Raw genomic sequence first — 26,670 nt, forward strand, 5'->3', positions numbered from 1 at the left:
TCCTATTCCAGATTTTAATGGTTACACAGGAAGGTTTTGATTGCCCACTAAAAATGATCTATTTCACAGACGAAAAGGTGTAATGTTTGAAGTAGAAGCTGAATACCACCATTGTAATTAAGCAGATAATTGTGTCTGTGATGAGAAAGATCACCCTCATGGAACCTGAAGGGTATCAGCCACTGCATCCATCACAGATGTTGTGGGGTAACCATGACTGACATTTCCCTACTGGATAGACACAATAGAACTGATGGCCAAACTGAGCTTCACTTCCATGCCCTCTGCAAGGCATTTCAGAGGAATCTATTCGGGGAAACAGGATCACGCTGATAAAAAAATCCAGTGTCAAGTTGTTTGGAAGTTTCAACAAGGAAAACAGTTTTAAGTTTCTGTAAGGGTGATAGGGCAAAGTATTGACTGTTATTGTAGAAAGATGTTTCTGTCTCTTGTTGGTGTTCCCTTTACAGCAGTTCTAGTACTAGATATATGGCGTTCCTGAGCAGTATTTTCCACAATGTTTAATGACTGCTCTCCCATTCTTGAACTATTACTGAAGTCTAAGTCTTAGAAGTGTTCTGTAAAATAGGGTCTGTTTTGGATAAACTTTCAATTTGGATAGGAAGTGTGAATGTTAACAAACATTACAAACGTTTCAAGGATGTTTCAAGGAACACACCACCATTTCCCTCTATTACCACCCCTAAACACAACACATAATATACACGTGCACAACGCAGTAGCCCCATACACATTCTTGTTTTTTGACGTTTTTTCAATGTCAAAAAATCACTTAGGACATTGATTTTGACACTCATCTTGTATCACACATTTGTTAGTGTTTGCTTCTGGTCGTATACATGCAAATTACATGCAATACACCAATCATCTTTCAGAAGTGACTACATTCCAAATAACTATGGTTGTAAGGAAGTGCAAATGGTGATGCAATCTCAAAACATTCAATAATATCATATCAACATTGATTGACTCCGATAAATCTCCTAAATATTTTTAATCGTAAATACACCCAAAAAAATGAAGATCCCTACTTTTTTTTTAAGAGTATATATTATATATTTTTGAACATAAGTAAAATACTTTGTAGTCATTTACTTTTTGTTTTCCATTGCTAATATAGAGGTCATGTTTCATGAGTTCAGCATCTTCATTGTGGTTCAAAGCAAAGATCACATTAAGTTCTGGTGTTATGTTTACACATTGACAAAATAAACCCAAGGGGGTCTAGCGTACATACACCCAGACTGATATGTGTACAACATTGGCATCTGAATGAAGGTGAGTTATGTATTGGGTCATAGCAGAATCAATAGCTTGAGGTTCTGCTGCAAATCTAATCACATTTTATGTTCTATCTTTTGTTTCCATTTTGCATATCATTTTTATGGTGGATTGTGTATGAGCCTGGCACAAGGAAGACTTTGGAAACTTCAAACAGAACTGGTGCATGCATGTGTACTTCTGGTTAAGGGAAAGTGATTTGTAAGTTGAGTTCCTTGAATTATGCTGGCAGCTGCCCTTGATAACAAACATCCAAGCCTCTATCTTCTGACCCCGTCTCTGTAGGCTCTAAGCACCACAGCCGCTGCTGACTAGAAAAAAAAAAAACTGAGAAGAGGTGCCTCTTGACTGAAAGAGCACTCTTTGGTGTTGCGTCTGTTTGCTTCTTGAATTATTGAAGGAAAACCTTTTTAATTTATTTATTTATATATATTTTCTTTTTAAAAAGGGTTCTGTAATGAGACTACAATTGAGGCTATGTTTAGTTTACAACAAAATGGGTTGTCAATGAGTATGGTTTTACATCACTTTTAACAATATCCCAGTAATGTCACCAGAAATGGGCTTTACACATTGGACCTGTATGGTGAATCGAACCCAGGTCTTTGTCATGACGAGCCAACACTTAAACCACTTGGCTATCCTATCATGCCACAAACTTGGTTGTGACAAATCTATGATATCAAACACAACTGTTCAGGTAACCTGGAGGGGTCTGTTTATTGTATTTTATTGGGCTTCTGTGTGTTCATCCCACCCTCGATGTCACCTCCTCCTTGATAGCCCCATTCTTTCTCTCACAGATAACAAATATGATAAACTTTTCATCTCTTTGTTGTAATGTAGGTGTCAAATATTTCAGAATAGCATGTATACTTTTAACTCATAATTTGTTTCCATCAGACTGAATTTTTTTATGATAGATGTGGAACTTTTCATTGGTCATGGTATTCGAGGCAGTTTTTTTTTTTAACTAATGAAGGGTTTCCTTTTCAATATTACATATCTCCAGACATCAAGATGTAGGAAATTTTCAAAGTGCTTAATGTCTCTTCTGGTTTAATGAAGTAGTTTGTGGATCTACAGTCAGTTTCAAGAGCTGTAGTTTGGCTGATGGTTTCCTCATTTGGGTCTGTGCCTTGGGCTCGATCCAGATTCCAGATGGGATAGCTCCCATTCTAGTACTCATCTCCAGAAATACCCTGCAAAATTTGATGCTATCTCTTGTGTTCTTCAGTCCAATCTGGAGGCAGAAAGGGCACATTTGTTTTGAAGCTGCAGATGAAGTACTTGAAGTGCTAAAACCAAGATGGCTGCCTTCTTGCAAAGAGAGCATCTATTTGTGGCCCTTGGCTGTTTGGAGTTGTTCTAGTAACAGTTGCTGTCAAATTGTCAGCTGCTTGGTGAAAATTTCCCGTCTCCCAAAACACTTTTGTTTCCGTTTTTCCGAGATGAAAAAAAGCCCTGTCTGCTAATAAGAATGCTTTTAATAAAAATGGTGTTTGATGTTAAAGGGAACATGTGGTGGAAAAGACTTGCTTGACAATCCAAAATGTATTCAACAATTGAACAGCAGTTTCCTTCTTCTTGAAAACAGAAAGCACTCATAACGTGTCCTGGAGTTTCAACAAGGGGTATGGAAATAAAGACAAACACAACATTAAGTCAACTGAGAATTAAATGTGCTGTTTGTAAAATTAAAGCAATACACAAGACCTTCATGTTGACATATAAACAGTGATGACTTTCAGCTTCTGATTAAGATTGCAGTGACAACAACTGGTATAATTAATCTGACTAATAAAACCTTTTTTTTTTCACAACGTTATTGAACTTCATCTTCATGCTTGAAAATTCGTAATAGCTATAAATTTATCTGTAGATTTTTTTAGCCTTTATTAACATTGTCTTGCTACACATTACGTTATATTTATTTCCTTTCATGTTTGCAAACCTAACATCATTTTTTCAAATTTAACTTTGCCATTAACAATTGTTATCAGTTTGCATATCAGCTCGTGATTTATTTTTGTTATGGGCAATTTTCCAGATACTGACTAATTCAACTCCAGCATTAATTTTGTGGTCCTTCAAAAATGGCCAGTTTTGTGTTATCTTTGAGGCGAGTCCAAGTGTCATTGAGGATGGGGTTATGCTTCTAATCAGAAGCAGTGTTGTGCTGATTCACAGCCATAATTCCACAGTGTTTATGTCCCAATTGACTGTTTGATGCTTGTCCCCTCTTCTTAATGTGCACATGTCTGTGAAGTGAGCTGGAACTCCCTCTCCAGGGTGGGAGATGCATGGCGTGGGGTCATTAGAATTAAGATGTGTGATTTCAGGACTTGGGATTAGAGACAGGAATAAAGATGTTTTAGCATGAAGGAGGGAGGTGGTGGATTACACTGATTAAGATTGCAGAAAAAGACAACATCACACGTTAGTTTATGGCTCCATTGGGCAACACTTTGGTGTCATGCAGTTCCTTTGATGCTATGCTGAATTCCTATTTCTAAAGTTTACGCAACTGTGAAGAAATGCTTCACAACCGAAAGTTAACTGATTAGACAAACATGTAAATTTTCACTTAAATCCAAAAAGGAAAAAGTTTATTTTGTTAGCAAATAGAATCTCAAAGCTGCAAGTATAACGATTAAATTACTGGCAAAGTACAAACAAAGGGATGATCTTTTGGTGGCTAACAAACATTTTTTGCTGTCTCTGATTTATGATGAAACAGATTTACTAAACACATGACAACTGTCCCGTGGTGAAAGGAATATTCAAATGAGGGTCTAGTTTGTAATAACGGCAAAAAATTAACAACTGTATATCAGCCCTTTCCTTTATGGTTGCCTGGGCCCAGATTGTCAAAGCTCTCTTAGCATAAGTCATAAGTGCCAAGCATTAACATTAACTGACGGCTGTCTTAGCATCTTAGTGCTAAGTTGCCTTTGAAAATCCATGCTCTGAACACTCTTGCCACAGGAAATAGTAGTCAATGACAAGTAAATTGGCTTCCTCGTTTACTCAGCCATTATACTTACTGTATTAATGAAGAAAGAAGAAAGTGCAGAGACTTGAATTCACAGACAGTTTGTTTGTTCACCATGGCTGACTGGGTGTTGAGTTGTTTCATGCTAAGCACATGGCTCGACAGCCACTCAGAAGCAGCAAGTTGTGTATTTTGTTTGTAGAGGAAACCTCTCCCCTCCATGGTCTTTCATCCCTTGTTACATGACTTCCCCCATCTGTCCATACTGACATGTTTTGATGATGTGATAGGCTTGTTCGAATTTGTTGCTACTCTCGGCAAAACTGGAGAAAAACTTACATTGCATCCAGCATTTCATTTTTGGAAGGGAATCTCACAACATTGTCATGTTTTGGCTTGGTGTCCTAAAAACATGAGATCATGTTATCTGGAATGATTGATAGCAGTTATGTGGTGTTTTCAATAATTTGTTGAAATCTAACAGAAGCTGGATAGAGAAGTATTTACTTTATTCTTCTTGGAGATGAAATTAACGTTTATTTGGGAAGAATTACTGGTTCATTGGCCATTTGAGTAAGAGCAATTTGTCTTGAGATATGGAGTTCCTTCTGCAGAGATATTCGTTCTCATCTCATGTTGGTGCCAAATATATTTCTGCTGTTGGAGATTTATTTATCAAGTGAAAATGACTCAAAAGGTTTCTGTTTAAATATCCAGGTTGTGCCCCCAAAATCTTTAGAGGAAATTAAGTCATTTTCCTTACTTTCTAAATATATTACTTCTGTTACATATGTTATTTCCTTCAATTGATAAAATGATAAAATTCACTGCTTAAAACATTGTATCAGTGTAATATTAGGTCATATGAGTTCACAAGAAAACTGTTTTTTCTTCTGCAAATGAATGTACAACCTTAGAAATATTTTCTGCTGACTTGGGTCTGTATCTGGAATGTCGGGCAGTGTGGTGGAGTTTCAAGCACCTGATCTCTTCGCTTAGCTTCTTCAGGAACCTACATCATTGCAGGCTCCATGCAGGGTTTTTTCTTTGTCATATGGGATTAGTTTTCCTATTTTTTTCTCCTTCATATTCCAGTTTAATAGGGCATGCAGTCGACTGCATTATGGCTGCCTGCACCCAAGACCTGTCTGCTCCATTATCAAGTTAACTTTTTAGCCAGATTTGATGACTGACTAATTTTTACCAGCCTAAAGGATTGGAAGACTCAAGAATTTTTCAAGCCAATAGTTTTCCACAAGATTCATTTATGCTTTGTGTTAACAAAGTTGGTGAACATGGCTTTGATTTGTGATGATGTGCGTGATGAAGTAATGAATTGAGAGTTGGGGAGTTAATTTGTGTTTTAAACTTCAGAAACTGTGGAAAAATGCCAGGTGTTTTCTTGAGCAGTTGCTCAGTTTGGAAACAATGTTAATGGAAAGAAACTGTTTGCTTCAAAATGTTTTGTTTTGTTTTTATATTTTTCATCAATATTAGTTAACATTACAAATGATTTTAGCGATAACTTTTTTCAATATGGCTGCCATACTATTGTTTGGATGTCCAAGTGCACGATGTCACAAAGAGCCACATTCCAAGGGAGGTAATGTCTTGTGAAGTGTATCAAAATTTACTGTACACTGAAATGTTAAAAATTTGCATTAGGTCTCTCCCAATCAATGAAGCTAATATACACTAGTTTATTTACAGTGAAATGACACACATTTATGATGAGACATCAGTGAAAGATCATTCCTTGATGGTAATTAAAGCTATCGTGAAAATCATAGTAATCAAATTATCAGGGTTTGATGCCTTCTCAAAAACCAACAATTTTCAGTTACTTCAGTTTGGCCTTTGAATCCTTTTCGGAGAAAATGATAGACTACTTGTTTTATAGCATTTCCTATCCATGCGGATTGACAAAAAAAAATGTTACATTGCTGTTGGCTCAGGCTGATAAAATATTATATATACATTTTAAAGATTTAATTAGATGTATAGAATCTTTTTAAATGATTAAATGCCCTTGATTGCCATGGGTTAAGGTTAATAGTACTCCCAGGGGAACCAAGGCTTCTTGGTATAGTTTATGTGCCACAATAAAAATTTGTTGGGTTCCTCTAAAAATATTTTTAGCATAGGGTTACTGGAACCCAGAATCTTTGGAAGAACTGAAGCAAAGTACCATATCTGGATGATATAACATTATGAGAATGACAGATTTTATATTTAAGCAAAATATTCACTGTGTCCTTGCAAAAATGTGGTGCATTTGTTAGAATCATTTGTGATTTCTTTGGTATGTGATATGAGAGTAAAATCCCGGCAGGCTGTTGTTGCAGTTCCACTGAAATGAATTCAGCTGAAAAATACCGACTTGAGTGGATGCTTGCAAGAGAAATGACACTTTGTTAGATCATTGCTCAAAGTTCAATTTGATATCATTTTGGTTCAAAGCTTTAGCTAATCAAGTTTGACAATGTTTGACATGTTTGAAATATCAGAATTTTAAATGTTAGTCATCAGACAAAATGCTAATACAGACAACCAGTGTTTGTGACAGTGAGTATTTTGTCAGACTCACACTGAGTTGTGATCATGAAGCTCAGCTGATTTGGGCATTTGGGCATGGTAGTAGGACTCGGAAAATGATTGCTGATAAGGTTTTGGTGTTTACAGTTTATTTCAAAACAGAACATTCATTGGTGGAGAGCCTTTGAAGTCAGACCCGTGAAGGTCCCGGGGTAAAATAGGCCTTCAGCAACCCATGCTTGCCATAAAAGGCGACTATGCTTGTCGTAAGAGGCAACGTACAGGATCTAGTGGTCAGACTCACTGACTTTGTTGACACATGTCATCGGTTCCCAATTGCGCAGATCGATGCTCATGTTGTTGGTGACTGGATTGTATGGTCCAGACTTGATTATTCACAGACTGCCGCCATATAGCTGGACTATTGGTGAGTGTGGCGTAAAACTAAACTCACTCACTCACTCACTCACTCACTCACTCACTCCTTTGAAGTCAGCTTCTGGTGGTAAAGTTCACAGTTTCTATTCTCAGAAACAATCTTAGAAGTCACAATATACTAACTCGTGAAGGCTTGGGTCTCTTGAACTGTATTCAGGTTTGTGCCTATTGCTGAAGGTTTACGGAGGAAGTGATGAAGGTGGAGATACCACTTAAGTTCAAGGATACCAACAATGTGTAGACACCACAACGCAATTATTGAAACAAACAGTTATTGAAAAAGAAATGAGAGGGCACAGCACTCTGCAGTATTCCAGCTACATTTTGGTGGTCTGTAAATAATCTAATCTGGATCAGACAATCCTGTGATCATCAACATCACCATCAATCCACACAATTATGATGGGATGACGCGTCAAGCAGTATGACTTACACATAAATGACTTAGTAGTGGTGGCTATGGTATGGAATCAGGAAAACTGATTCTGGGTTTGAATCCGAGAATTACCTTTCCCAGATAATGATGTGTCAGCACTATTTCAAATCTCATGGATTTCCAAAGTTCCTATCCAAGTCTTATAGATTTCCTTCCATGTTAAAGTGCCAGGCTGTTATATAACTGCAATACTGCTGGAAAAGACACAGAGGACCATGGCAACTCCCTTTAATAATCAGATCAGAGGTATCTATATAACAAGGCAAGTAGTCTTCTGAAGAATTCTAAGTAGGCTCTCAAAACACTGAGAAACTGTCCTGTCCAGCCACCCTTTCAGATGCTGATTTTTAGTGATGATACATTGCTGGATATTGTTTGCTCTGAGTAATCATTGTTCAATCTTGTCAGCATGATGAAGGAGTTTTGTTCACTAATTGATAGACTTTATCAAATTTATGTGCTAATATGACAGTTTATGGTCCTTTTTCCAGGTCTGTGAACACAGAAATCGTTACAGATTGTAAAATGAAGTTGTGTATAAAATTTCATAACATTCATCAAATGATAACTTTCAAGGTTTTTGGGTTTCACTGAATTTGAACAAGGGAGAAACATCAACATTAATTCCTTTGATGTTTTGGTTTAGATATTGAATATCTAATATTGAATAAATCCATTTTGCAATATCACTAGCTTTGATATTTGATTTAGAGCAAGATGAAAGTTGATTGCGTCATTATCTCGCCGAGAGATCTTCTATCAAATCTGGATTATTCTGATGATAAAACAACATTAATGTCGTATTTTTGTGCCAAATATCATTGACGCCAGTTCAAAAGAAAAGCAATCCCCTGTGGATATATTACTGACCAATGATTTATCAAAGGAATCGATGAATATTATTTTCTCGTGCCTGATTGAGAATCGGACAAAGGCAAGCAGCTTTCAGCCTCAGCTGGCGCCCATCGTCTCCTTGCCAAAATGATTTTTTTTAAAAAACATTTGGAATTCTTGATCAAAGTGTTATGCACGATTATTACGTCTGCCTCAGAGTGGCCACAATGGAAAGCTCTTGGAGATGCATACGGATGTTTGGGCTCTTGTCTATCTAATATGTGATGCATCAGATAAATATGTCTAGATCAGACAATGAATATAGCAGTCGCTCAAACTTTCTTGAAATCTCTGGAGTTTTCAGTGATAATTTTTTTCTTTTCACAGCAGCTGTGAAGTTGGTAATTGACTCTTTGTAGGGTTGGAAACAGGGGAAATGCAGCAGTTGTGGATATAACACACACACATAATACACATTGTCCATACAAGTACCGTAAAAGAGTAATTTTGAAAAGGCATCAAACAAAAGTATACGGAATTTCCATTTCCAAATCATCATCTTTGATTGCTGGACTGTAAAAATTAACTGAAGGCATATACCATTCTGTATCCTTTGTGAATACAAATTAAAGTTTTGGAATGGTGATAAGTCATAAACAGACGCGTATGCATCACAAGGAAGCATAAATTTGTCCATAAAATGCGTAGTGCAGAAACTATAAAACTCCATGCATTTGATACCCTTATCTGTGGAACTCGTTCCAAGGTAGAGAAAATACTTGGCCTGCTGGGATATTAATCATAGCTGATTAATGATGTGAAAACAGAAAACTACAGCCGCAATAAAGTAGACTTGTACCCATCCACTCATATAAAAATACATTATTCAACCAAAGTTAGTCTCCATCACCGATAAGACTGGCTGCTCTGAAGTAGAATCATGTTCAAGTTGAAAAAGTTTTTGAAATTCTTGAAGACATAAAAAAAAGGGCTCTCTGACAACTTTTTGGGAAAAAAGTAATTTCTATTGTGACTTTAATGACTTTACAGAAAATTACTGAAGATGAGCAATATACCTCTCAGTTGTTTTCATATTATTGGTCATCCTATTTTTGAAAACAAACACCATTGGTGGAATGAATGATGCTAACCCCTTTCGAATTGAATATGCAAATGAAATAAATTTGACTGCTTTTTGAAGCCAAACACAATGCCATGAAAATTCGACATTTGTTATATTCCAACTGAAACGCATGGCTATGAATACATTAAATGTAGTTTAACTGAGGAAATACTCTGTCCAGAAGGTCACTTTCTCAGTGCTCTGGAAATCAGCCTGTCCTGCTGTCAGCTGATGCATGAATTCCTACTAGACTGTGGCTCCCTTATTAGTACCGCCATTTCCAAGCATGCCTTTTCCTGCTCTTGTAATGAGCTTTGGGAATATCACCAGGTGTAAAGACAGGTGTATGCATGTACCCCAGCTTTACAATTAAAGAAGGTAAGACAGATAACATCTGGATGGATAAAATTGATAAGAGGGACAAAGCAAGAAGAGAACTGATAGAGAGCATTAAAGCTGATAAAACTGGTATCGCAAGGTTATAAGTGATTTGCTGGCCTTACAAAGATGAAACTGAATCGGGCAATGATAGAACTGATAAGGACATAGCAAAATAAAACTGTTAAGAACACAGCAAGGTTAAAACTTAAAAGAAGGGAATACCAAGGATTAACCAGTAGGAAGGGTATATCAAGGATAAAACTGTTAATGCCATAGCTCACAGAAAAAGCGATAAAAAGGGCATACCAAAGATAAAAATGATAAATGTATTATGCACTGCATTAAAAGTTACAATCAGTTCAGTTGGTAGATTTCCATCAGTAGCTTGAAATTACTTCCAGTTCCATCAGGGTCTTTTGACGCTTGTGTACTGTTGTTGACAGGCTCATGAACTGAATGTTGTTTCATTTTGTGATATGGTTTCTTATTCATATTGCTGGCAATATGCTTCAGGATGTAATATACTAGTATACAATATATGACATGTCATCGAAAACCAATGAAGTCCTGATAGCAGAAAACATAAATCATGACCACAAAGTATGGTGAATGTTTGTCTGAAATGTGGCTCAATATTCAACATCCTGAACATATGGTTTTAAATCCTTGACTGCTTCATCGGCAGAAAATGCCTGATTGTACAGAATTCTGTCTGTTCTGCCTGGGATAATGCATCTAAACCAATTTTCTAGATGCCTGGCAGCCATTGACCCTCAGTGTGGGTCTGATTTAGTGATGAAAGGAACAATACCTCAAGTGCATGAGACTTGTTCTGAACATCCATGCAATCTGTGCTGTCATTTGGACTCAGGATGCTGGGGGAAACTTAAGTCTGCCATGTCGTCCCTACACCCCATCATGTCCCTTCTGCCAAGACCTTTCTGCAGTACTGAACCCTTCCTTTAAGGAAGCAAGTCTAGATTTCCCCAAGTTCACTAAGGCCCCTTTTTTAAAATAAATTATTTGTTTTCATCACAATTATATATGTTTAGATGTAAGTGTTTGTCTTGGGGAAATTTGTGCTTCTGAAGAAGGTATCCTCTTAGGGTTTTATTTTGCATGATTGTGTTCTCATTATCATTTGAAACATGTTTGTCATGGAGAAATTGACAGTATTACTTGAATATTCTTGTCTCTTTTCTCCCTTGAATCCAGAATATTCAGTATTAAATGCAAATGGAGACACTGGCAGTATTATTTGGGTATTCTTATCTCTTTTCTCCCTTGCATCCAGAATATTCAGTATTAAGTGCAAATGAGGCAACCTTTTTTTCATGCAAAGTTTCTGCTGACGAAGCTGTTGCAGGTGAGTTCAGATTTGCATCCATCCATGTCATGTTCAAAGTTCGTCAGATGATGCACATCTCACAATTCTGAAATGTGAATGAGCAAGTGAAACATTGCACTGGCTTACATCATACACTGCAGTAAAGTTTATGTGTTCATGCCTGGATTCAACTGGTTAATAAGGATCTGAAAAACGTAATGCAAACTGAAAAGCCTATAATCTAATGTTCTTTAAACTATTTATATATGTGTGTGTATTAATAATTTATGTATATCATATGTACAGCAACTCAAAGCAAATTGGGCAATCCGTGTTGGTTGTTATTCAGTTTCTACGGAGATCTTCATGACCATGTTTACCCCAACTCACTTTTCATCTAATCTTTGGAATAAAATTTGCACTTGCTTCATAAATGCAATGCTTTAGGATAGCCAAGTGGTGAAGGCATTTGCTTGTCGTGCCGAAGACCCGGGTTCAATTCTCTACATGAGTACAGTGTGCGAAGCCCATTTCTCGTGTCCCCCTCAGTGATATAGCTAGAGTGAGTTTAAGATAAGCACAGTCTCGTTTTATGGCAAGCATGGTTTGGTGAAGGCCTATTCTACCCTGGGACCTTCACGGGTCAATATAGCTGGAATATTGCTTAGGCAGCATAAACTATACTTACTCACTCATTCTAGATTATCTGCCAAGAAGTAAAGTGGGGGATGAGGTCATGCTGGTGAGGTTGAACATGTCCCTACGTCTGTGTCTGGTCTGCATTGACCTTGTGGATGTGTGGAAGTCAGATAATGATCCATGCCCAGAATTGACAGAAATATTTACTCCATTATGGCTTCCTACCTCTACTCTTTAGCAAGGAGTATTTCCACATAAATCATTCCCAACATGTGGCCTCCATACATGGAATTGTCTTAAGTAATGAAGCTATGATGTTCCTCTTTACTTGACATAGTTTCTCTCTGGACAAGAACCCAATGCGCATTCGTATTGTAGTATGAAAGTTTAGGAAACCTGGACAGATTATGCTGCAGATTGTGTGAATAGCTTTTCTGTGAAGATTACCATGAGTAAGACAACATCAATATTTAAAACATGTACCAGTGGTGCCATGTCAGGAGCCATCAGTTAAGATGGCTAGGGGTGAATAAAGTGCACTGTTGAGGCGTTTGTTCCTGGAAGAGTCAAATTTCCTGGGGGAAAAGATTGCTTTCTCCATTGTCAGTGTGAGAGCAGAAGACAGAAAAAGCCATTTGTCACTGTCATGGCGTCAAAATTACTCTTACAGTGCTTTGTTGAAAATTTGATAAAAGTGTTGTTGATATTCATAAGAATGTCCAACATGAGGGGTAGGTACATCAAGATAGATGAAGTATGTTTCTGGTTTAGGAAGGCTATATATGACCTTTTTTATTAGAATGAATGAGCTTATTGATATCTCGATATGAGATCTGACAGGAGGAGATGTCTTCCATGCTATTGGTAACAAGGGAGAAATAGCTATACACAACAAATCAGCTCCAGCATGTTTTGTATGATTGAAAGCATAGTTCACGATCTGCTCCATCAGTTGAGTGACATAGAAGATCAGAAGAAAAAAAGAGAACCAGTATCTGTTCGTGAACTGCCATGGAACATGATAATTGCAGTTCTGGTTGGTTTCTCATGATGGTGGAAAGTTGCCAGTTGGGACAAGCTGACACAAACAAATTGTAGTGTAATTGTGAAAAGTGAAGAAGACCCATGTCTAGCCAAGGGGAACCAATACAATTCCCTCAGCAGTAAAGAATTCTAACCCCGATAAACCAAAGGATCAATGTGCGTAACACTTCGAGGATGCGCCCTATTAATTAACTTCTTGTCTTCCTGTCAGAATGGCAGCCATCTTGATTTTAAGTTTGGAAACTCAATACCGACATGACCTCCATGGGGGAATTTCTGTGTGTGTTTATGTAATCAGTTGTTTTGTCATAGTTTGTAGCTTGTTAAAGGTTCATTTCTTGATGACCTGGGTACCTTTGTTTTAGGAAGCTTGTTTGTTTGTTTTTCAGTTGAATTCTACTGTGTTTGACTTTGATATGAGACATTTGAAAACATAGATCAAATATCCTTTTCTTTCTTTCTTTTTTTTTTTGAAAGAAGATGTATTGTACTAGGGCTAACTTGGTGCATAAGTTTCAAAGAGTTTCCATAGAGCTTCATGAACAATTGTTACCTGACAGTGTTCAACAGAAACGTTTCTTCAAGTCTTTGTAAGGCTTCTTGGACAACTGTGTTGTTGTTTCTAAATGAATTGAAGTGTTGTTAAGACTTTGTGAAAAACATTGTGGTTCTGAACCAGTTAGAATTAGCAGGGGGTCCACTTTTGTTGAAGATGTGTTTCAAGAAGTGTTTTGTTAAAGATGAGTTACAAGACAGTGGTCTTGTTGAAGGTGTTCTGTTATTAGACAGTGGTCTTGTTGAAGGTGTTCTGTTACAAGACAGTCTTCTTGTTAAAGATGCGTTACAAGACAGTGGTCTTGTTGAAGGTGTTCTGTTATTAGACAGTGGTCTTGTTGAAGGTGTTGTTATTAGACAGTGGTCTTGTTGAAGGTGTTTCATGTTACATTAGGTGATGAGGAAGGATGTGCCGTTATGCCTGATGGTATGGCCTCTGGGTCAGTTGTTCATTATAAGCCATCCTTGAGCTTCCAGCACACATCCAGCTGTTCTTGCTGACCAGATGCCATGGCTCATAACTAATACTCTTGACATGCCCTTGATGAGCTGATCAGGAACTCCAGTGTCTTCTCATTAGAAAAGGAAACACACCTTGAGATGCAATCATATAAAGAGACCAAGGTCTCTTGGTGTAATGAATTTGTGTCAGATTTGGAAATGATGTTTTCAGTCAAGTGATTGACATCTCGATGATGAGTTTATGATTGGGTTGTAAGTAGGTTTGTTAACCCTGAACCACACAAATCATGATCCTCATGTGTGTTTCGTTACTGGTAATAGCAAGATTAAGGCATCTCTACTTTAGTGTCTTTGTCAGATTATTTTATTAGTACATTTTGTTGGTTCTGATGACTGACCTTGTATGTGATCGAGTTGAACATGTACGAGAGCCGGTAGAGCAGCATACTGGTTTAAGTGTTTGTTCATCATTGTACATGGGTATAATGTGTGGAGACCATTCCTAGTGTCCCCTTGCCGTGACACTCCTGAAATATTGCTGAAAGCAGTGTAAGAACTCACTTACCCTTCTTTGACATTAAAGTTTCTTTACCAAATTATTTTTTGTATATCGAAACTGTGATTGTTGCAGTGTATTGCAATGTGCAGTGGTGGTATCGGTTGTGTCTGTACCAGCTGGAGTATTTCTTGAATGGGTGTACTGAGAGTTTGCAGATCTGGATCAGGTCATCACTCACCAAGGCAGATACATGTGTAGGGCAGCCATGTCTTATCGAGGGTATATCTGTACCCTGTGTATGTGCTGGGGAAACAAACTGACCCTGCCCCCACACGTCCATTTTTCTTTCACTTTTGTCTTTAATTACCATCCTTACCCAATCCGTTCTGTTTTAACCAAACTTCCACTCAGCATGAGTTACCAGAACAATCAACATTTCCAAGATTTTACATGATATTTGATTTATCTTTACTCCCTTCCACCAAATCCAGCAGCAAGGGTGAACCACCTATTTAAGGTTGCACAATTTACAGTGTAGAGTTGCATCCCTTGTGTGTGCCTGGAACTGAATCTGAAGTTATAGTCCTTGACAATTAATATTCTTTATTTGTCAGCAAATTATTTGAGCTTCATGTCTTTGAGGTACAGTGCTAAGACTTTGTTCATACTTTAATGTGACACATTGTGGAAAACAGTAAAGCCTGCTTATCTAACCACACGCTACTCACTACTCACTACACTACTCACTTGACAGCAGCAGCAGCTCCTGCTAAAGAATACTGTTCATGTGAACTAAATTTATTCCAAAACATGCAGATTGTTAAGTGTATATGATACTGTTTCAGGGGGCACCTGTTGACGTGTGTGGCCAGTCTGATGTTGCTGAAGCCTATTCCTCCATTGAAGGCTCCTTGGCGGTGCGGTCATCACCCAAACTTGAGATGCCAGACACAGATGCATCTGCCTTGTTTGTCAGACAAGAAGGCAAACACCTCATTTGTTACATTGGGACTTCTGCAGCTGAAGTCAGCAAGGTGAGTCTTTCTCAGCTGAAGAAGAATGAAAACCAAGGATGGGGTGATGTTAATGGTGAATGGATGTCCAACACCAAATGGATGGCAGGAGAGTTGACTAAACTGAAGTTCAGGTGTCTTAATAGTTGACCTTTGTTTAGATCTTTGGTAATATCAGCCACTGGCTCTCCCAGACAACATGTCTGACAACCTCAAGATGACTTGAATCCAATTTAGTAAATGGAATTCTTATGATCACACAAACTTCATTTTCACTTTATTGCCTGGGGCACTTTTTGGTGCCACCTTTGTCTCTTTTAATAATGTCTTCAAGTTTCTGATCAGTGGGGTAGCCCAGTGGTTAAAGCGTTCATTCAACATGCCGAGGACCTGGTTTCAATTCCCCCCAGGGGTACAATGTGTGAAGCCCATTTTTCCTCATGATTTTTCTGGAATATTGCTAAAAGCAGCATAAAACCATACTCACTCACTCACTTAACCACTCACACTTCAAATGTCCTGAACTTTGATTGTAGGTGTTGGTGATGAAGGATACTGCTGATGTTGTGGCCACTCTGAAGACCCGTGGGCAAATCAAGAAGATTCTCCAGGCTCCTGACATGCATGAACTGATTGTCCTGACTCCAGACAAGGTAAGACAGCCTCATGAACAGATGAGTGAGATTGCTCTTAGAGTAGATTTTGTGAATGTTACTGTCTTAACACTCATTCAGAAATTCTCCTTTCAGGCTCTCCTTTCATACTTTGTGGTTATTTTTAGGGAATTTTCAGCAAAAACATTAAAATATGTTGCTGATGGATATTTAATTTGGTTGCCATAGCAAACCTGCAGATATGTATTTCCTGAGTCATTATTGTAATGTTCAAAGTACATTGATGTAATGAAAATGGTCAGTAAGGAAAGTTGCAGACAACTGAATGGCCTACTTGATGAAACGTTCACTCAGTTTGTTGGAGAAGAAGTTTAAACCCACATGGGTATGTTACTTGAGGCCTGTTCTTATTGTCCTCCCTGTGCGTATTTATGAAGTTGCCAATAATTGTGCAAAAGCACATTCTGTTTGTGTTATATCTTACATCTTTATCTTCGATCAAAGTTTTGGCTCTTCACAATGCATCCACGAAACATGGCGCAGGAAGAAAATATTTTAATTCCAAGGGGAATGGCGTACCAAGCCCATACAGTATTTATTGCTGTGCATTAGCTGTACAACACTTGGCTCCAGTTCTACCTCAGAGTTGAACAAGGAGGGTTTGGCATTTGAGGATGCAGTGAGTCATATTACAAAAGTTTTTTAGTAATATTACAGATTTTGCCAATCTTGTAGAAACTCTCAGGCATGTCAGATGTCTGAAGCAAATATGAAAAAAGTGCTGTTTGATGAGGAGCTGGGTAATTCCCCGTGTGTTTATAGTTTTTGTTCATTGTTGACCTTTTGTTAGACCAGGAGTATTTTTCATGTTGGGAGACATAAATTACCTCATAAATTGAGACATGCATATTCTTGATATAAATCTCTGTCCTGGCTGTTCCCTATAGATTTTAGGACCGATTATCATAGTCAATGAGAATTTTTGTTTAACCAGTTTATGGCTGATTTTGCAAAGGACGTTGCAGAAGAAATCAGGTGTGAACTTCAGCATCTGTCTCTGACACAGATGGATTCTGATAAAATGAAAATAAAAATTAATTTTGATTTTTCTGTCTCAGGCTGTGTATGCTTTGAAACAGAATACTCTGTACAGATTTTGTCATCAGTTAGTAAATCGCTTTTGGAATCAGATCTGTGTACATTAATGCTGTTTGTTTATCATCAACAAATATATTCAACTCTACCTAATTGGTAGTCATTTGCTGACTCGGTTTGTTGATTATTGGAAGATTTGTATGCTTAAACTTGCATAATTTGATTTTTTGAGTTTCAGAAATTTGTAAACATGCTTTGTTTAGGAATGAATGTTATGTTATTCTGAAATATTGCATACAAGATAAAAATGAAATAGATATGTACAAACGATTAAAACACTGTTAGCTGCAAGGAATTACAGGTAAGGAACAAAGGGAATATATTTAGTAATGTTATCAAAAACAGTTGATGACATTCACATAGTTCTCATTCCTTACAAGTGAAAAACAATCCTTTCAAAATTTGAGAAATGATGTTTGTGTGTTCTATTCATCCAGTTCATCCCATGCAACAGGAGATGTACTTATCCACTTCTCAAAAAAACACTGCACAAAACTCATTTAGCATACATATGTCTTTTATAGAGACTCTAAAGGTGTGCATCTCATATTTTTTATTTATTTTGTATGTATAGAGACATTTGAACTTTTTGAAGTTTTGGGAAACTTCTCTCTGATGATAGTGAAATAAGGGATTAAGTCTAGCCACTTCTCTACAAAAAATGCTTGACGCATTTGATTAAGCTTATGCATGTGTTTCCCTGGGACTCTAAAGGTGTGCATCTCATAGCTTCATAGATTTATGTTGAACTTGTTTAGTAGAAATTAATCACAAGAGCACACTCACTGTAGGGAACACTTCCTACAGCAGCGAGAGCATCCATGTCTATGGACATGATTTTATGTTGTTTTTATCATAAAATATTTTAAGAACAATTTCACTTGCTGTCATTTCCTGAACAGGGCATTGGGCTGTCAACTCACGGCTTAAGATTTATACATGTCCTGTGTGTCTCTGTAATGTAGTGTGAGCCCCTCACTACAATTTTATGAAAGCCTGTCAGTTCTGAGGGTTTATACATGTCTTGTGTGCAACTGTGGTGATTTGTAAGCCCCTTACTACTGAGAGTTTACACATGTCCTGTGTGCAATTGTGGTTATGTGTAAGCCCCTCACTACTGAGGGTTTATACATATACTGAGTGTAGCAATGTTTTTATGGAAATCCCTCAGTATTGAAGGTTTATACATGTCCTGTGTGCAACTATGATGATGTGTAAGCCCCTCACTACTGGGGTCTTATACATGTACTGAGTGTAACTATGGTTTTATGGAAGTCCCTCAGTATTGAGGGTGGGTACAATGTGTGAGGCCCATTTTCTCGTGTCCCCTGCAGTGATATCGCTGGAATATTGCTAAAAGCGGGGTAAAACCAAACTCACTCACTCACTCACTCACTCAGTATTGAGGGTTTGTACAGTACAGTACTATGGTGGTCTGGAAGCCCCTCACTTCTGAGGCTTTATACATGTACTGAGTGTAACTATGATTTTATGGAAGTCCCTCAGTATTGAGTAATGTGTAATCCCTTTATTTCTGAGGGTTTATACATGAATGAGTCTATGATTTTATGGAAGTCCCACAGTATTGAGGGTTCATAGAGTACAGTATTGTGGTAATGTATAATCCCTTCACTTCTGAAGGTTTATACATGTACTGAATCTAACTATGATTTTATGGAAGTCCCTCAGTGTCGAGGGTTCATACAGTACAGTACTATGGTAATGTGTAATCCCTTCACTTCTGAGGGTTTATACATGTACTGAATCTAACTATGATCTTATTTAAGTCGCTCAGTATTGAGGGTTCAGACAGTACAGTACTATGGTGGTCTCTAAGCCCTTCACTTTTGAGAGGTTATACATGTGCTGTGTGATACTATGATTTTATGTAAGCCCCTCAGGGTTTATACATGCCAATTTGGTGGTCTGTAAGTCCCTCACTTCTGAGGGTTTAAACATGCCATATGTGTTTTACTAACTGTGTATTGTCCATACAGGTTGTGCTGTTGTCAACTGACCACTGTGGGGACCGTGCCAGCTGTGAGGACTGTATGACTGTGTCAGATCACATTTGTGGCTGGTGTGTCATGCAGAATAGGTCAGTTGAAATGTTTTTTTCCGTGATAATGAATATTGTAATATTGATAATCGTGATTGTAAAAATTATGAAATATATCAGTACTTCTTTTCATAGGTATTGTTGATCTTAACATTGTTAATTTTCACTAGAAATTGATGGTTATGTCAAACTTTACACTGTTATTTGCTGTCAAAATATGATTTTATAAATACCTTATGATATCTCAGTGTATATCTTATCGCTTTTGGAAATTTTTTCTGTATTGTCACACCTCTAGTTTTAGTATTTTTGACAAAAAGCCAGTCTGATGATCTTGAAAGGATTACTGAATATTAGGTCACCGAAGTAAAAATGTAAGTCATCAAAGGTTTTTTAAATCTAAATTTTGTCTTTGCATCAAAATGTTTGTCTGCCTCTTGTTTTACACATGCATTTCTCATTCCTGAGTATTGAATTATTTTCTAGGTGCATCTCAGCAGACAGGTGTCAGTCATCAGCAGTCACTCCTCATTGGCTAGCATCAGATGACCAATCATGTGCTAGCATTAAAAACATCCAACCAGAAATGTTCAGCTTTGAGAGTCTCGAAAACAAACAAGATTCAAAGCAGGTTGGTAGATTAATTTCTACAGCGGTATGTGCAGCAACCCCAATACTCAACATGGCATTTTTGGTGACTGATGGACTGTGTGTGAGTGAGTGAGAGGTATTTTAAGAAGCAGTCAGCAGTACCACATGTGCCAGTATGGGTGGTCGGTGTGAGAGTGTGCTTTCACCACCAGACTACCCAGACATGCTGTAGTATGTTAAGGACTACCCGTTTAACATGACATATTAATTGTAGTATTATGATGTGTCATGTGATTCTTATTTTGAGCAGTATGATATGTTATACCCTGGTGATGTGGCTCATTGCCCCTGTTATCAACTAGGTTTTCCCATTGCAGATTTAATATTAACTGACTTACATGATGTCATTGGATATCATTGACATCCACATCACTCAAAAAATTTCATTGACATGTAATAATTAATGGCCTTTATTGCAAAAGGCAGATGCAAGCATTTATTATCATTATGTTCTGTCTGTAATTCTATGAGTAGATTAGTGTTTCAGGATTAAAATTAATAAATCATAAGATATGGTCAGTGTGAGTGCACAAAAACATTTTGATCAAATGATCTTTTCAGATCACATTTGAGCTGGACAAGGTTGCTGTCCAACAGAAAAACAGTGACGATCTCCAGTGTTTGTTTGTTGCTGGGGAAACAAGGCATGGAACACAAGCCTCTCTTAAGGATGACAGGATTACCTGCCCCTTGCCTGAGAAGGACCGCCTACCAACCATCCCTCATGGTAAGGGTGAGTAGGTAGATCTCTCGCATGCTTGATCTTGCTTTTAGAGTTATCTGCCCTTGACGGAGGAGAGGTTTTGTTTAATCTGTATAAAACGACGCTCATAGATATCATTTATGTAGTATTTGAGGTCATTCTGATAGATAAAAATAATAAATAAATTAAAGGTACATTATAGTTAGTACATTATAAATAAATTAAAGGTCACATCCTATGCAAAACACAACTTTGCAGATTCTAATACCTTTTGGTATGGACTTACAGAGACAAATCAACATAAGTTACAAAATAACGTGACGAAAAAAAGCATACAAAATCAGAGTTCAAACAATTCACTTACTTTCCCCCAGCAGGGGGGGGGAAAAGTGGTTTCACCAGCTGTGCTCTGTTGCGCCCATAGTCCATGCACAGTGGTTAGGTTCACGCAGCTTGAACCAGGAAGGCAACTTATTCAAACACAGCAAGTTATGCATGCAAGGATAGTAGCAGTTGGAGAACAAGAGATGTTTTCTTGTGATTACAAGTATCTTGGGTCTGCAGTAATAAATATACAGATGTTATTATATCTGGGTTGCAAAAAAACTGCATCCACTTTGCCTGGATGACTGGATCAGATGAAAACAGGTGCAACCTCAGATTGTCAGTTTCAAGTTCTGCTTTGTAGTTGGACTAAGGACAGTTTCCAGCCATGTAGTAGTTTACCATCTCAGTATTTGTTGATCGGATCAAACGGAAATGCAGAGAGCATGTATTTACAAAACCCAGTATCTCTATATACAGTATTTTTTTAGAACAACTTCTTCTGTTCTATATGATGCTACGTTTTGTTATGGATTCTTATACCATTATCAATCTTGCTTGACTACGGTTTATGAATCCAAGCTGAAAAGTCGCATCATATACAACAGAAGAAATTGTTGTCCATAAAAAATCTTGCTTTCTTATTACGCATGATATTTCCAAAATGCCAATCAAGCAGATCATCTCTAAATACACAGCATGAGCCTTCTGCATATCAGCAAGTGAATCAGCCAATGAAAAGTGTTTGTTACACTTAAGAGCACACCCACCCTCTCTGACCGGGTTTGGTCGCCCAGGTGCTAAGTTTCGAGGGAAGAAAACCCAAGTACAAAATATTGCGCTTTTGATTTGCGATTGTACGCTTATAATTTTGTTTATTTGTTTTTTCACGATCAACAATGTACCTTATATGTCATGAATAAGTGATAATTGTGTTTCAATCATGTTTGATTTTTTGGTTGCATGTGACCAAAGGAGATTACTGACGTAAAGCTATTTTTTTATATATGGAAAAACGCATCCTAAGAATCACTTTCCACTATCAGAATTTCACAAAAAGTTTGTAAAGTTCATCTAAAAGGGACATCTTTGAAGAACATTTGTCTTTGCGTAAGTTCATCATATAAACAACTGTCGGATGAGAGATGTTTTCATTGCACTTTAATTTAGTATTAGGTGTTACTGAGGTGAGGGTATTCCGATGCCCACCGGTTTTGAAAGTAAGCGCACCCGACTCAGAATAATCGGAACATTTCTCTTGCCTAAATCTGTCTTTTTACTTGGAAAATGGATTGTCCGAAGATTCCATGCTTGCCCAAGCAACAGAATAAACTATCGTACCATTTACAGAAATGACAGAAACAATACAACTTGTATTACTGTAGCACTAGATTCTAGTCATATTTGACGTCACGAGCAGAAAGATGACATGACTTCCAGTGGAATATGTATAATGGCCGAAGCTGAAATAACAGAAACTGTTTTGGCGATTAAGACGTAAATAGGCATAATTTGTATTTGAAACTTTGGGTATATGTTTCAGATGGCTTTGTCTATCACCCAGCAAATGACTGCAAGTCTTTCATATTCTTCTTTAAGAAAATAGGTTCTGACAAATGAAATTAGTCATTTTATCTTTTTAAGCATCACCTCTCCAAGACCATGTGTGAGCTTACTTTGTGAATATTTATTGAGTTTCACTGCAGTTTCTCCCTAGTTGTGGTAAAATATTCATCATTTTGTTCATCTGAATCATGCACAAACTTATGTTTCTGAAAAATAGTGAAACATTACATTACTTAGTAAATTTTGCAGAATACAGGTAATCAGTATCAGTTGAAACAGTCATGTTCATGAATTATATGTTGTAGCAAATATCCCTCAACCATCTCTAAAAGGTATGTTAAATATTTTCAGAATTTTTCAGCACTTTTTTTTTTGTCTGTTCTACTTTGGATTGCTCTTGAGTCACTTTACAGACATTTTAAGAATACACTAATGGGGTTTTTTCCAGAGGACACTGTAGTCTTAATTGTTGAAATAGAATTTCTCTAAGCATGTGAAAACTTTTGCTTAAACTTTATATTTGACATTTTGCAATTTTGTCCCTTTTTTTGTTCACTCTGCATGGCTTATAGACTTTTATGTGTTTCTCTGCTTGTGTGCAGCTATGTATCACTTCATATTCTGCTCATATTTTGTTGAAAAAATAATTCTTGATTGAGAAGGGAATTTAAAACGTAAAATATTCTAAAAAGGTGTTTACTTGTTACATTTATTGTAACAAGATAATGGTATTAAGTAGATACTTTCATGTTTTCCTGTGAAATGATGGATTTCAACTTTGAGTCTTCTAGTCTGTTTTTGTCCTATGTGTTTCCCACTGTTTGTACAAGTTGCAGTAGTTTTATTTGACAAAAAGTATTTTCACAAGCTCTTAGATGTTTCATAAGGTTTGTTACCAACAGCATGTGAGACACTAATATCTAAATGTATTGATGTTGGCTGAATACAACATGTGCTTCTTATATAAGTTCATTGAACAAAATCTTTTGGGTATTTTCCACAGCATTAACTTCTTAATGGTAGTTTGTAGGAGTTCAGTATCTTCTTACTTCATTCTCGTGCTCTTGATTGGCAAACTTGCATTTTTGGCACCTTTGTATGATGCAGAAACTCACTCAGTCACCCCAGTTGTTTTAAGTAAATGACTGCTTCCTGTTACCTTCTCACCAGTGGGTTTTCAAGTCTGGGGTGGTGAAGTAGCAGTTCAATCATTCGCTCATGCTGAAGACTAGGTTTTCAATTCCCCACATGGGTACAGTGTGTTAAGTCCATTTCTGGTGTGGTGATCAGGTCAAGCAGATTTGGACATTCATGACGTAGTGTACCCTTACAGTGTTGGAAGAACAGTCCATTGTGACTGTGATCCTGTTAACTGGATGATTTAAGGTGTGACCCTATCCACAGGCAAGTCAACACCTGAGTTTATTATGGAACATACTTCTGTGTAATATTTATTTATTTAATATTTATAATACGGCAATATTACACTAGTGTAATACCACTGGGGTATGATGTCATAATGGTTACAGTTATGACATAACTATGCTATTGCCTCTGTTGTAATGGTATTTGACCTTGCTTGACACATGGAAAATTGATATATCACACTGTAGCCAGTTTCTATCAATTTATTTTGGAGAGAAATAAACAGAATACTAAACTAGCTTCCATGAAATTCCATTTATATTAAACGCGTGAAAGATATAGTATCACACTCGTTTTCATTGGTCATTTTCATAACAAAATTGGTATTACACAGAAGTTCATATAGTATCTTCTATTTATTTCCTGTCCAGATGACTTTGATAAGCTGTAAGTTGTCAGTGTGTCAGTTTATGCCAACATTCAGTATGGAAGCACTGGCAGTTTATCGTGCTGTTTGGATTGTTTGGCCTCGTCAGCTTGCAGTGATATGGGTGTGATATTGCTGGCTTCAGCTAAAGTCACCCTTCATTTCACTGATGCTTGTGGTTTGCTTGTGTCAGGCCTGAACTCCTTCCCTTCCACAGAACGTGTAGTGAGGCACTGATGACTTTAGGATTATTCCCCTCACAGAATGTTCCTAATGTGCTATGTATATTGTTCTCTCTCCACAGACCACCAGAACCTGGTGCTACAGTTCCATGTGCAGGGACGATCCATCGTCACCCGCAGCGTTGCCGTCTATGACTGTCGTGTTCATCAAAAGTAAGAATAGCTGTCTTTTTCACAGATTGTTCTGAAAAAAAGAAAGAAAGAAGAAAACATCGTTTAACTCTCAACATTGAGTTATTAGTTTAGATGGAGCCATTTTCAAATTTCCCTTGGTCATATTTAATATTTTAGCATAGATACAGTATCATCTTGATTATTGTGCTTAGAAGTTGCTGCCAACAAGCCTCAGGATGTGTGTGAAACTATGGCATCTGTCTTGTACATGGAACATTGTCATATTTCAGCTGTACTGGTTGCACCTCCAGCACCTTCCAATGTCAGTGGTGCCCTGCCTCTAACACCTGTATCAAGGATTCCTCCACCTGCCAGGTGAGTCGACACACCTTAGTTAACATGTAACTCATGTATTGATAGCTCTTGTTAGAGTTTAGTTTTGTCAGTAATAAGTCTTTTTGTGGTATTCATAACTTGCAGTGTTGGAAGACAACAAAATCGTGTGGATTTCTTGTTTGAAAGATCTACTGCCGTATTTACGGAACTGTTGTTTAATATAGAAATTTCCAGTTTTCAACACTGTTCAGAGTGCACCTGTTCTACTAACACCCTCTGTTACAGACTGGCAATGCTGTGTCCTCTTCCGACTCTTGTCCTCGTATTGAAACAGCTGCTGCAGACACAGACATCCTCGTCCACTCCATGGAGAAGAAACAGATTGCTGTCAGAGTACGAAATCTACAGGTAGAGTGCCTTTGTTACAAACCCAGAGTATGAAATGTGCAGGTTCAGTAATGATATATTAACACCAAACATATCTTTTGAACAGTGTTGCACAAGCAGTGTATGTACATAGACGGAATTTGTTGTCATACAGGTTTTTACTCTGTGGATCTAACCATTCAGCTTTAATTCGTGTGGAAATTGTCCGCAGTCTTCATGTGGAAGTAAAACACTGGTCAGTTGGATTGTAAATAAGTGTACAGAACACTTTATTCTCTGGCACAGTAGCAGCTGTAAAGTTTACTGTGGCAGTGGATTCAAGTAAACATTTCTACATTCAGAAAATAGTACTAGCCTATATTACATTTCTTGGGTACTGTCCGCTGGAAATGACCTGGACATTTGTCTCTATTAATTCAGAGGCTAGTGACCCTGCTTCATTATCATCACAAGCAGGATGGTCGATTTTTGTCTATTTATTTATTTATTTATTTATTTATTTATTTATTTATTTATTTATTTATTTATTTATTTATTCATTCATTCATTCATTCATTCATTCATTCATTCATTCATTCATTCATTCATTCATTCATTCATTCATTCATTTATTTATTTATTTATTTATTTATTTATTTATTTATTTTTAAGCCATCATCATTGATATTGTCCTTATGTTCACAGGGTGATCAGACCCAAAACATGAAGTGTCACTTCACCTACCTGGGAGAAACCAAGGTTGTCAAGGGCACGATCCAGTCCACAAGTCTCACCTGTAGTCCTGTCAAGGTATGTTACCATGTCATCTTGCTGTGTGAGTAAGCTGAGTATGTCGCCAATTTCAGCAATATTCCAGCAAGAATATTGACACCAGAAATGGTGGGCTTCGAACCTTAGCCTTTAAGGTGAGGAGTGATATTTTAATCACTAAACTACCTACCACGCTTCTCAACAAGAAAAGGAACTGTTTCCTCTCTGCGTCTTACATTATACCTTTAGATGAAATAATACTGACACACGAAGAAACCCTACAACCACAATTCCACCCTACCCCAAGAGATTTTTGGCTGAATCCACTTGGTCAGAACTATGAATGAAAGTGATCATGTGATGTCCATGTTTGCCATTGGTGACTGTTGTCAGT

At 37.4% G+C, this 26,670-nt stretch overlaps 1 protein-coding gene across 7 annotated transcripts in view; it reads left to right on the plus strand.

Annotated features, from left to right (window-relative positions):
• LOC137296807 (hepatocyte growth factor receptor-like) overlaps positions 1–26,670 on the plus strand; it is a 121,265-nt gene that overhangs the window by 70,415 nt on the left and 24,180 nt on the right. For 3 of the 7 annotated variants that reach the window (XM_067828671.1, XM_067828670.1, XM_067828669.1), the window contains 10 exons: positions 15,416–15,604; positions 16,120–16,236; positions 19,350–19,450; positions 19,898–20,042; positions 20,624–20,795; positions 22,961–22,987; positions 24,752–24,842; positions 25,094–25,178; positions 25,425–25,547; positions 26,211–26,315. In XM_067828671.1, the coding sequence (XP_067684772.1) occupies positions 15,416–15,604; positions 16,120–16,236; positions 19,350–19,450; positions 19,898–20,042; positions 20,624–20,795; positions 22,961–22,987; positions 24,752–24,842; positions 25,094–25,178; positions 25,425–25,547; positions 26,211–26,315 (1,155 nt within the window). The remainder of the gene's footprint in view (positions 1–15,415; positions 15,605–16,119; positions 16,237–19,349; positions 19,451–19,897; positions 20,043–20,623; positions 20,796–22,960; positions 22,988–24,751; positions 24,843–25,093; positions 25,179–25,424; positions 25,548–26,210; positions 26,316–26,670) is intronic. The other 4 variants (XM_067828676.1, XM_067828675.1, XM_067828672.1 and 1 more) reach the window with 3 other exon arrangements.

The sequence above is a fragment of the Haliotis asinina genome, chromosome 9, assembly GCF_037392515.1.
Source record: "Haliotis asinina isolate JCU_RB_2024 chromosome 9, JCU_Hal_asi_v2, whole genome shotgun sequence".
NCBI classification, from domain to species: domain Eukaryota; kingdom Metazoa; phylum Mollusca; class Gastropoda; order Lepetellida; family Haliotidae; genus Haliotis; species Haliotis asinina.